This window comes from Etheostoma cragini, chromosome 16, assembly GCF_013103735.1.
Source record: "Etheostoma cragini isolate CJK2018 chromosome 16, CSU_Ecrag_1.0, whole genome shotgun sequence".
NCBI classification, from domain to species: Eukaryota; Metazoa; Chordata; class Actinopteri; order Perciformes; family Percidae; genus Etheostoma; species Etheostoma cragini.
The window spans coordinates 12,454,100-12,465,986 of record NC_048422.1 but is presented as its reverse complement, the minus strand read 5'-3'; the positions used below and the strand labels follow the sequence as shown (position 1 = coordinate 12,465,986).

The window sequence follows — 11,887 nt, the reverse complement described above, 5'->3', positions numbered from 1 at the left end:
AGGTCTTTCTGATATGTTGCTTATAGCAGAAAGACACTATTTAGCCTATGTGACACAGTTATAAGACAAATGTGAACAATAAAAAACTGTAACCGTTGAAAGGTATTGCTCAAAAACGTGAACAGGAGATCAAACTTCTTACAATGCAGTAGACAGATGGAGCAAATACAAATAAAATAAAAGATGTTACATTTTTTTATTTACCAATTCCAAAGTGTAAACACTATTTGCGCACTAGTTTGAGTGAGGAGTTGTTGTAGTGAGCATTATTATCACCATGCGTTTATTTGGCTACGAATTGCATTATCTCCATTTATGCTATGTTTTACACACAATATGTATACCAGGACCCCTCGATGCCTGTGTAGAAACCCTGGTGAAATGGAGGCACTGAAGGCGTTAATTTTCTTGTTCCTGCGCAACACACACACACACACACACACACACGCGCTCCTGTGTAAATGTAAGAGCCTCAGCAGAAAACCGGAGGAAGGATGACCGTTGCTTTACCGCTGAAAGATGCATCCCATTCTTCTGCACGTGTTACGTTTTCTTATCCGTCAATAATTGTTGTTAATCTGTCAGACATCAGGCGAATATAGAGACGCACTGTTATCTCTGAATTATTTGTGTTTTTCAAACCGCTGGATCCATCATCACAGATAAGCCTGCAGTAAAAGGTGAGGCTGCATCATCATGTCAGTGCTTGTGCTCTCTGCTATTTTACTGACTGTGGTGCATAGGTTTTGCTTAACTGGAGACCACAACTACAAATCATGCTAGATTACACCGTTTACAGAAAAGGCCCACAACCTATTTGAGAAGACAGTTTAATGATGCAGCTCAAAGCTTTTCTGTATTCAACCTTTTTAAAATCTGTGAAGTGAATATTCTTTCAAATCCACAGACCAGCATGTCAAGCTCCTCTGAAACCCTACAGTTATGTTTCCCCACCCACGGGGACTCCACCTTGAGCAAAATCAATATTCTAAGAGAGGAGCAGCGCTTCTGTGATATCACACTCCTCCTTGGGGGTCCGCAGAGCGCCACTGTCCAGCAGCCTCTCCACTTCCACGGTCACAGAGCAGTGCTCGCAGCGTCCTCAGACTTCCTACGTGACCAATTCCTGCTCCACGAAGACCGGACTGAGCTGAGCTTGGGTGTAGTTTCCAGTGTGGAGGTTGGCAAGAGACTTCTCCTGTCCTGCTACACGGGGATCTTAGAGGTGCAATATAATCTACTGCTTCTCTAAACACTTTACAGTAAAAAAACAGAGCAGAACATCCAGGATATAACTATAGCCTACTCCCAAATCTAGAAATAAAGAACAAACATATTGTTACAACAACTACAGAGTAGGTGTTGTGAACATTTAAGATGACTGAGACAACTTGACTAAGTTGTTGTAGTTTTGTTTTTGTGTGTTTAAAGTGCACAAGTGGAAGTTAGACTTGGATTTTGTACTGCTAGTTCTTTTTTTCCTTTTTTCCTATTATTAATGTATTGGTGTCCGTTGTATATCTATTAATGCAGGTCCCTCTGAGAGAAGTGGTGAGCTACCTGACTGCCGCCAGTGCTCTACAGATGAGTCAGGTGGTGGAGAAATGTTCCCAGGCTGTCTCCCAGTATCTCAGTCCCACACTGGTTTCCTTGAAACTGGAGAGACACTCAGAAAAGGAAGTCCAGCAGCCTGACAGTGACTGGCCAAATACCAGTTTCAAAAATCAAGACAAAAGGGATGCAGCCCAGCCCAGCAACAGCATCCAGGAAGCAAGTTCAAAGAAAGGATGGGCGGTTGGGATTCAATCCAAGTCAAGGTGCAGCCAAGGAGTCAAGGGGGATGGTCAAAGACAAAGGGAGGTCAGAGATGATAATAGGAGGGTGGTGCTAGCTAAAATAGAGTTAACTAAAGATGCAGAGTCCTGTCTTGGTACCCTGGAGTCAGAGGAAGGTGAAGGCATCCAACCTGTTTACACAAACGAGCCATCCTATCAAGTTGCCCTGAGATGCAAGCTACACCCTCCTGCAGCTGTACAAGATCAAATATCATCCACAACCAGAGGAAGTTCTGCTCCACACAAAACATTGGTGGAAGCTTCCCAGGACCAAGATGAAGAAGCAGAGGAGGAGCAAAGAGAAGAGGAAGAAATGTTGTTGCTGGAAGATCCACTGCAAGCATGTGGAGTGCTGATGGACTCCAATCTGTTTCGCCTCTCTGGAGCACATCTGCCAAACAGTAATATTTCCGTAAATGAGCTGATAGAAGATTCAGACAGCATATCGGTCCAGAGGCCATACCTTTGCAGGAGGTGTGACAGAGTCTTCCAGCACCTGGAGAGCTATGTGGGTCACTTGAAGAAGCACAGAGAGTACTTGTGTTTGGTCTGTGGGAAAGGCTTTTTCCAGAAGAGTTACTTGACCCGCCACATACGCGACCACACTGGCGTCAAGCCTTTTAGATGCCCGCTGTGCCACAAGACATTTTCCCAGAAAGCCATGCTGCAAGACCACCTCAATCTGCAAACAGGGGATAAGCCCCATAATTGTAAATACTGTGCTGTGCACTTTGCACACAAGCCAAGTCTTAGGCGCCACCTAAAGGACATTCATGGTAAGCTTGAGGAGACTGTGCACTGATGACAACAAAAACAGTTACTACATAATTTTGACCGTATGTCAAATATGGTGTCAGGAAGCACATAAAGCTATAGTTGACCCTGACTTAGAGTGTAAGAAAGATAGGGTATTTCAATTAAAACATTTAATTTTTTCTATTAAAAAGATTAATTTTAATTCGGCAAAATCTCAAAGTAAAGATGATCTCACTTTCCACTTTCACTATCTCTTGCCTCTAATGCTCTTGCATTATATAATGTGCACAGCCAACCAGTTGTGTCTCTGTTCCCTCTACAACCAAAGGTTTTTCAGCTTTACCAATAAAATAAGCCATTGATAACTATGCAAGCAATTGTTATAATCCTAAACATTTAATAATGGTGATCAACAGAGCACTACTGTAAGTACTGCAACAAATCCTAGATAAAAGAAATAATAGGCCTTCATAGTTTAAAAATACTATTTCTTGGCTTGTTTGCAGATTCAATGGACATTATACTGCATATTGCATGTTATAAATAGAGGCCGGGGTCGCAAACAGTCATTGCTTCACCATTTGACCCGTCTAAAATGTTATGCAGCTCACTGAGCATTACGTTATAAGGGAGTGGGTTTACCAGCTTGGCTGAGAGAGTTTCCATGTTGTCTTGCTCCATTTTTTCCCTTCACATTTCTCTCTTTCACCTTCTGCCCAGAAATGTAACTGTCACTCATCTAAGTGAATGGACTAGTAGTTGTTGCCCTCCTCCGGCATCCAAGAATATACATCAAAAGATATATCAAATGTAATTAAATGTTGAAGGAATCTGCTAGACAAAATACTAAATTTCACGTCTCTCACACACACACATTTTAACAATTTGTTTATGTCCACATGAAGAAAATGGTACAGGGACATCAATACTACAGATGCAGTACTATACATACGCAAACTCATGGACCAGTAGCATGCAGCAGGTCTTCACAATATCAGGGTCAGGACCTTGGCAGCAGAGTTTTGGACATACTGGAGCCTGTCTAGGGTTTTGCTGCGGACCCCAGGCAGGACTCCATTGCAGTTGTCCAAACGGGAGGTAATGAAAGCATCTACGTCAACATCCAGGGTGAGACCTCCAACCTTCTGGAGCAGCGCCATGGGGGCCCACAACCAATAGTTCTGTTTTTACTGCTGTTCAGTTTGAGTATGTTGGTTGACATCCAGGCTTTGAAGTCATGTTAAGTCATGTTCTGAAGACAGTTAACCAGGGAGAAGGGCGAGGGGGAGCCGAGTGGATGGTTTTGTGCTGACATAGAGCAATGCATCACCACATATTGCCGTATAATCTGACCAAGGGGGAGCATGTAGATAGTAAAAAGGATGGGTCCAAGCACAGAGCCTTGAGGCCCGCCTTGGTTGACCGGAGCTGGGTCAGAGGGAAGCTGCTAATGGTGACAAATTTCTGCCTTCCTGAGTAAAAGGTTAGGCTGAAACCAGGCAGTTGAGGAGAATGGTATGGGAGATTGTGTCAAAGGCTGCAGAGAGGTTGAGGAATGAGTATGCTGATGTGTCTAGAGTCAGATATGGTGAGTTATGGATTTTGATGAGATTAGGAGGGAAACAGTAGGCCTAACTGTTCCACTTTTTTGTTAAATGGAGTAAATTGATGTAATAATGGCCAAGACTCTCAACATTATGGTACTGTTGGTTGTGTTATTATCCTAATTAAAGGTGAGGTGTTAGGTGCAGATTGATATTAAAGTCTGCTGACCTCCTGATCCCATTCTTTGCAACACTGACTGTTCCCTTTCATAAGGGACACCTCTTTGACAATGTGAACAGCTCACTCCAGACAGTGTGTCACATATAAAGGAAGCACTCAAATAAAACATTCAGATCGTACAGTTTAATCACTGTTTTACTTACATAAATATTATCCTGACTCATTATGTAAATGAGTTTGAGTTCCTTGCAGAGCCAAATGCACCACTTGTTACCACGGAGGCAAGTGCTTGTTCTTATTTTCACTAACTAAAGTAACTTTTCGTGCCAACATCTTCATGCTTGTAAATAGTGTTTGATGTAATGTAAATGTAATTTAGCACTTAATTAGCTCTCTGATATGTTATGGTTATGTAATCACATGATGTACTCATAATGAGTAGGCTCACCTCTCCTGTGGTAAACAGCAGGTCAGTGAGGAAATATAACTACAGTATGACTGAATTATAAAAACTGGATTTGAAACCTACATGGCCAAAGAGCCTGTTAAATCCTGTTCAGATGCCAGACTAAATCCATTGTAGTGTATAGGATGAGGCTATCCAACTAATAGGATTAACCTCAGTGCATAAATAATGAACAATGCTGTGCATAAACCAGTATCATAGTCTAGAAAAGACTATCTCAATAAAAATAACTATATTTTACATGAAATACATTTGAATATAGTCACATAAGACTGACTTTAGTTAGGCCACTATCAAATGTTGTAGCAGCATAATAATAACAACAACAAAAACTAAATTTTTAAGTTATTTTTTGTTTATTTTGCAAAGAGCTAATTAAACACACGTAGCCTACATGTTTAGGTTTGGGGCCATGAATAATGGGGAAGGCAAAAAAGGTTCAGGCATGTTTTTTCTTCCGCTACTCCACTTCTGTAAAGTTAGGTCTGCAATAAGCGAGCGGGAACTGCGTGTGTCTTTATGAACTTCCCCTGACAGGCGCACTTGTCGAAGCGCATCCTCTGCCGGTCTGTTCCTTTAAAACCAGAGAGCCCACGCCTCGAAAAGCGGCTTGTTCCGGCTTCGCCACTTTACATCTTTTTATCCTTGCTCACTAGATTAAAATAGTACCCCACGCCGCACCTCCGACAATTACGCACTAGTTTTTTTCTGAACGGTCAGAGACTGAACAAAACCGCGTTTCGGGCAGTGTAGGATGCTTGATGCGTACAGCGGAGCAGCAGCTCATAGCTCGTGCAAACCGGTGGTGAGACTGAGACGCTCTTCAGGCTCCATCACCGGCGGAGCGATACCACCATCTCCTCTCACCCCCGGTTTGTAAAACTGAGAGTGTGTGGCTCACTGTACCTGAGCGAATGTGCCCGTCTTGTACAATCGAAAAGGGGGGCAGAGGATCACAACTAAACCAAGGGAGCTGTCTCTAATGCTCTGAAATGCAGAGCCATATCGCCCTCGCATCAAGAATGATCTCCCTGGGCTGCCTGCTGCGGTTGTTTTGCAACTGATGAAGATTTTCATTTTTATTTTGATGCGCTTCTGTGGATGTCTTTGATTATGTTTATTCTGGTGCTCTGTTGTAGTGCGTGAGGTAAGTGACTTATCCAGAGGTGCGCGCTACTTTCTCATCTCCTCAAATCGAGATTTTGTTTCATGTGTGCAAAGCCTTTGGCATTTGGATGTCAGATTAGGACATTTTTTTCTCATTTAGCGGCAACAGATTTCAGAAATCCTATCATTAGACCTGCGGCTACAAGCTCATCATCAATTCCTGCAACTGGTGCTGATGGATTATTATAATAAGGCTGGTTGTATTCGAATTGTGGGCCCATTAGCTCATAGCCAAATACGAATGCAAACCAGGTGTTTGCAGAGAGAGTTGCAGCATTCATTGCATGCTGTAAAGCAACATGCATTTGTAGATATGCTGCTGCAGTGGTGGAGACTAGTTGATGTTACTCTTCCAGGCGTGATGATAGGCATTTGCACAGATGTGACATTCACTGTTGTTCTCAAAAGGACTCCTGAGCAGCAGCAGAGCAGTTTCCAAGTCCAGGTGTTGCATATTATTTAGCTGTTAGTCTGACATCATAAAGTTTAGGTATTGACCAGCCTGTTATGTTGGAGGTTACTCAATAACTTGCTGAGTTGCAACTAAGTAACCCTCTATTCTAGCAATATTATCCAAGACTGCAACAAACTAAGATTGCATAACTCTTGGGTGCTTCTGTCACTGCAGACATCTTACAGGCAAAATAGTGCATATGCTTATATTACATGTGCTGTATAATACAGCAGTGTATGAGCTGTAAAGTGGCCCTGCCTACCATACATTCACTACCCCCACACACTGTGACGAGAGGCCTAATGAATAAATAATCACACAGACCCACATACCCCCACTGTACACTCAAAAACAAGTGAGCAGACATGAAACAACTGTAGTAATGCTGGGATAAATTAAATAGATACCATATAATAGATAAATTATAGAAAGAAACATTTTAAAGGAATGGTTTCTGCCTAAAAGGAAGTTTTTCCTCGCCACTGTCGCACTGTTGTTTGCCTTGGAGGAGACTACTAGAACTGTTGGGTCCTTGTAAATTCTGGAGTGTGGTCTATCTATAAAGTGTCTTTTGATAACTCTTGTTATGAATTGATACTATAAATAAAATTGAATTGAATTGAATTGAATATCACAAGAAAACTATCTGCTTTTCCACCATTATAGCCTTGTATTACATTTTTTTTCTCAAAATGTTTGAATGAATATCAAAATATTGTGATTTTTTGTGTGTGCATTTTGTAAGTTATACTTCCCAGAATGTATACTAGAGTTTGTGTGCCTGTTGAATCTTTTTAGTGTGTTGCTTTCACTTTACAGCTGATAGGCACCGCCCCCTTAACCGCAAAAATTGTGTGTGTGTGTGTGTGTGTTTGTGTATGTGTGTGTGTGTGTGTGTGTTAGAGCAGTAAAGCCAGATTAATGGTGTTTTCACTTTGAAATTAAGATAATTTACAAAATTTCCCCCACACACACACACACACAGACCACATGGAATGTTCTAATTCAGGGGCAATGGTGACAGTGAGAAGGAGTCCTCATATTACTTCAGATTCCGTTCCCTCAGGTCCAACTCATGTTCTGTGGCAGTGTGCGTGTGTGTGAGTGTGTGTGTGTGTGTACGTGTCCATCCAGCCATTTATTATTTCTTGTGTGGTTGTATGCGCGTGTGTGTGTGCACATAATATCAGAAAGGCTTTTGGATGATATGAGCATAACTGTTTTTCCGTCAGACGATGCATTTCTTGCTCAACCACACTGAGACAGCTCATCCATGATTTACTGCTACTGATTGTTGTGGATCCATTAACTGGTCAAACGTCTAACTTTTAGATTCTTTATTTAAAAAATGGCTTGCCTTTATCTGGTAGTTGATAGTTAAGATTGGCAGGAGAAAGAACGAGGGGATGACATGCAACACAGATCCTCGTGTCAGAATGTGTTTAAACCACTGGGGCATGCCGAAGCCCCAAACAAATAGCTGTCAGAGTAGTAGTAATTCATGATGTCAGTTTGTCAAACACATCATAACAGCTTAGTAAGTTCCACATTTTGTATTTCAATCAGAAGAGAAAAGTCAATGAAGTAAAGATGAATATTTATTACAACAAATCTCAAAGTCTTTGGCACTTTGAGTCTAAACGGAGATTTGTAACCCAGTGGGGTCTGCCCTGGAGTCCAGACACTGGTGGTCGTGGTGGCTGATTATTCTGTTGTCTAGGCTGATGGAGCGGATGGAGCTAAAGAATCTGCAAAGACTGGTGGTAATTGGGAGGTCAAGGCGCATTGCCATTTGAATGATTTGCACTGAAATGACAGCTGACAACAACTGAGAGGAGAACAGATTTAAATGGCGTAACAGCTGTAAACATTCCACGTTCAGCAGCATGAATGTACTAAAGGCAGAGAGAGAATCATATTCAAACGAGGCAGCAGCCGGATGATAGGCTTACAATGTGGGTGTGTCGCTGAGCTATTGGATAGATGAGATCAGCTGATGTGACCAGCTGAGGAGAGCAGGACAGGACAGAAAGGAGAAATGAGTGTGCACCAAGGGGGTAAGCCTCTTGTCACAAAGCTCCTATGGCGCCATTTTGATCCTAACAAGCCATCTCTTGCCATTAGCATCCCATTGACTGACATTCATTTTGACGTCACTTTGACAGCGAATAACTTTACAGTCTTCTAAAGAAACATATATATATATATATATAGATATATGAGCTACAAGGTAACAGAGCCTTGTATATATATATATAAGGCTCTGTTACCTTGTAGCTCATGTTATGGCTCCGTAGCAGACGTTTTTGTAAAAATTGGTCATATTGGTCAAAAGATTTTGTGTCATAACCACGCGACTTACTGTCGCATAGTAGAGTAATTACCAAACAGTACAGGATAAGAAAGGTTTGATTACTGATTTCTAACTATAGCATAGTAGTTAGCAATAATTAGCCTGTGCCTATGTTATCTACTTACATTCTCCTTCTCTGCAAGATTCTGAATAATTGAGAGTTCTCTTGGCACAGCTGCCAAAAGACTTACAACTTTCAGAAATGTTGCTCATGTCTTCAAGCTCAGTTGGAGGCTGTGCAGTAACACTCAGCTATCACCAGAAAAGAGCTTCCAACAGCCTTCACTAGTCTCCGCCCATAGCAACGGAATCTATTGGTCCATTCCTTTAACTGTCTATGGTGTGCACGTGTGTAAGGATTAAATTTAGATGCGTGAAAAATAAAGAAGACCTAAGTATGCAATAGTATAGCCTTCCTGACTGCATATTGGCTTATGCTTGTTATGTATACTTTATTTACTTATGGTTCTTATGCTATAGCTTCATAAACTGATTATTGTCTGGCTATCATTGCTCTGCATTTCGCATAACACAGAACCTATTAGTTACTTTCTCTATACACAGGTCAATGTGGCGCTTCTGTCCCTGATGTCTCTCTCTACAGATACTGGGGTGCAATAGAGGTAACTGTGCCAGCTCACTCCACTGGGCCTACAGAAATACTCAAGCTGGAGTTGCACAATGAGTGACAGTTAAATGTCATCATGACACAGCAGCACAATCAGAAACCAGTGCAACATACAAACACATGTTAAGTGTGACAACCCCATACACACAGCAACAGCAATCCATCATTACTACATGCCTAGTCTGCATGACCTTCCTCCACATGCCACATATTCTGGTTTATTGGAATTTTCTTTAAACCGATCACAATTATCATGAGCGGCGCTAAGCTCCGCACGGAGTTGGCCTCAGGAAGGAGCTTGTTTTGGTGGAACATGTGATCAGTCTCAATGTATCATGCAGAGATTTGAGGAACTGTTAACCATAGTCCTAGAGTGTGTACTATACTAGTACTTAGATGATCCTCCCATTGGCTGACTGTTATATTCTGCTTCCTTGTACTCTCCCTTTCAGTTCCGATGCTGTTTTCAGAGTCCCTGTTTCTGTGGGAGATGGCCATAAGAAGTAGGAGTGGGGGAAAAAAAAATATAGCATAGTATCACAATATTTTTCTTATCAATGCTGCATCGACAGACATATCTTTTGTTATATAAATTGCACATGATCATTTAATTTTTTGGTACTAGAATAATAAAACTTGGGTGCTTTTTTCGATCCACTGGTGGTACTCACAAATTAATAACAAAATGGAAGTGAGATGAACGGAGAAATGTCTCTTTTTAGATAAAACTAATTTAAAGTTGGAAAAATTTAATAAATTGCAAAATATCACAGAATTTTTATACTGTTCAAAATTGCAATAATATACATAAATATTGTGATATTATTGTATCACAGAGCCTCTGGGGATTCCTACCCCTAATTGCAAGGACTCAAACACCCCATAACATGTCATGCTAATGAAAACTGTGCTATCATTGTACAATAGCCATGTGAAAGATGTTTACCTAATATTTGGCAGGCACTGTAGTGATCTTAGCCTGTGACAGCATGAGTCTAGCTGATTTATTTCTACCTGACCTTTTGCTGGCAATGGGAGAATATCAACCTTTCCCCTTTTAGTTGTAATCTCCAAGATCTGTGTTCTGTTCTCTTTGGTGGCACCTATGGCTATAAGCAGTAATTGCAGGTGTGTTTTTGGATCTCACGTCACGTAGATCCAAACAGAGTCCGGTCTGACAGAACAACTACTGCTGGGTGATGGAAAAGAAACCAAGTTCATAATATTGTGCATGTAAGGGCTTTCATCAGTAGGCTAGGGTTACCTCATTTGGCGATAGATAGTGACTTAAGTGTCATTGTAAGCCTAAACCGAAGTCCAAATACCCTTGAAAAGTGAAAATGTACCAAATATCGTCCTATTGGGAAAATGTTCTTACCTCAATGTTCTGAAAATCACTCTCTAGAGTCAATCTCTCTCTTTCTGTTTCACTCTGTCTTCATGAGACATGCCAAAGGAAACTCCAGATGCCCTCCCCCACACAGAGGGGGCCAAGTGAGGACTTGCTGTCCTGAGCCAGATGATAGCTCGCCAACTGTGGCTGTAAAGACACAATGTACTTCTCATCCTCCACTCAGTAGAGTGGGTGGATCAACTAGCCACTGCTTAAGTCTATGAAGCCTGCCTTCAACAATTTAGGGATATTTTGGATATGTGGTGTGTTGAAAATGGCATATCCTCAAGTTTTTCTACACTAAAAACCATGCAGCCTGAATTGCAGACATGAAAGAATAAAAACAGAGCTCATAAGTCTATTTCCTCATCAGTCAGGGAGAAGAGGAAGTTGAGGTCTCCTGTCACACAAACAGACTTATTCATGTTGGGGCTTTTTGTTTGTGGCATGCTCGCATGGGCCTACATACAGGAGTAATGGTCCATTCATGCAAGTAAATGAAGTCTTATGTGCATCATGTTATTATGAACTCGCCACGTGTTGGGAGCTACTTATGAATATCATGAATTTAATTGTGGTGATACAATGCACCGAGTTGAATCCAGCCATGTGTGCAGGAATAATTTCCGCACAGAGAGACAGGCAGAGTTACAGTGTATCACAAACTCAGTCCGGTCCTCGTAACTTCTGTCAGGGATTCTGTAAAAAACAGGATAGAGCAGTTGTTAGAACAGGAACAGGTGGCTGTCAACGTGACTACAGCCAGTGAATCACGGGAACAGTTGCCTCCAGAGTTTGCACCACTCACTATTCTGCGCACACACAGAGGAAGAGAGTTTTATATGGCCCACACGCCATGATACAACTTCCCATCTTCATCGTCTCCAAACTTCGCCTGAATCCATTTCCTCAATCGTGCTTTCCGTCACTGTTACTCAGACGGTGGTTCGGCAGTTTGTGGGCTACAATAGCCGTAAGCAGTTATATTTGGGCTCCTCGCGGAAGGAAATATGAATCGCGAGGACAGAGCGGAGCTGTCCACGCGGCTAGGGGGTCACCGCGCGCTGTGGGCAGTTTGGAAGGTGCGTAAAACTGGCATTATAACTGTCT

The 11,887-nt window shown here is 41.8% G+C and overlaps 2 protein-coding genes across 6 annotated transcripts in view; both read left to right on the top strand.

Annotated features, from left to right (window-relative positions):
- The first annotated feature begins 212 nt into the window (after positions 1-212).
- Positions 213-2,963, top strand: LOC117959361 (zinc finger and BTB domain-containing protein 26-like). The gene is made up of 3 exons (XM_034896454.1): positions 213-680; positions 908-1,225; positions 1,534-2,963. The coding sequence occupies exons 2-3, from the start codon at positions 914-916 to the stop codon at positions 2,635-2,637; spliced, it is 1,416 nt and encodes a 471-aa protein (XP_034752345.1). The 5' UTR covers positions 213-680; positions 908-913; the 3' UTR covers positions 2,638-2,963.
- A 2,447-nt stretch (positions 2,964-5,410) lies between these two features.
- Positions 5,411-11,887, top strand: part of rc3h2 (ring finger and CCCH-type domains 2) — a 23,989-nt gene continuing 17,512 nt past the window's right edge. Inside the window, exon 1 of one of the 5 annotated variants that reach the window (XM_034896444.1) lies at positions 5,411-5,929. The gene's annotated coding sequence lies outside the window, so the exon portion shown is untranslated. Of the gene's footprint in view, positions 5,930-11,444; positions 11,860-11,887 lie in introns of those variants that run through there. The other 4 variants (XM_034896440.1, XM_034896442.1, XM_034896443.1 and 1 more) reach the window with 4 other exon arrangements.

Coding starts and splice junctions, on each gene's coding strand:
- LOC117959361 (XM_034896454.1), top strand. CDS start 914: ATGTCAAGCTCCTCTGAAACCCTACAGTTATGTTTCCCCACCCACGGG. Junction 1,226..1,533: donor GCTACACGGGGATCTTAGAG/GTGCAATATAAT, acceptor CTATTAATGCAG/GTCCCTCTGAGAGAAGTGGT.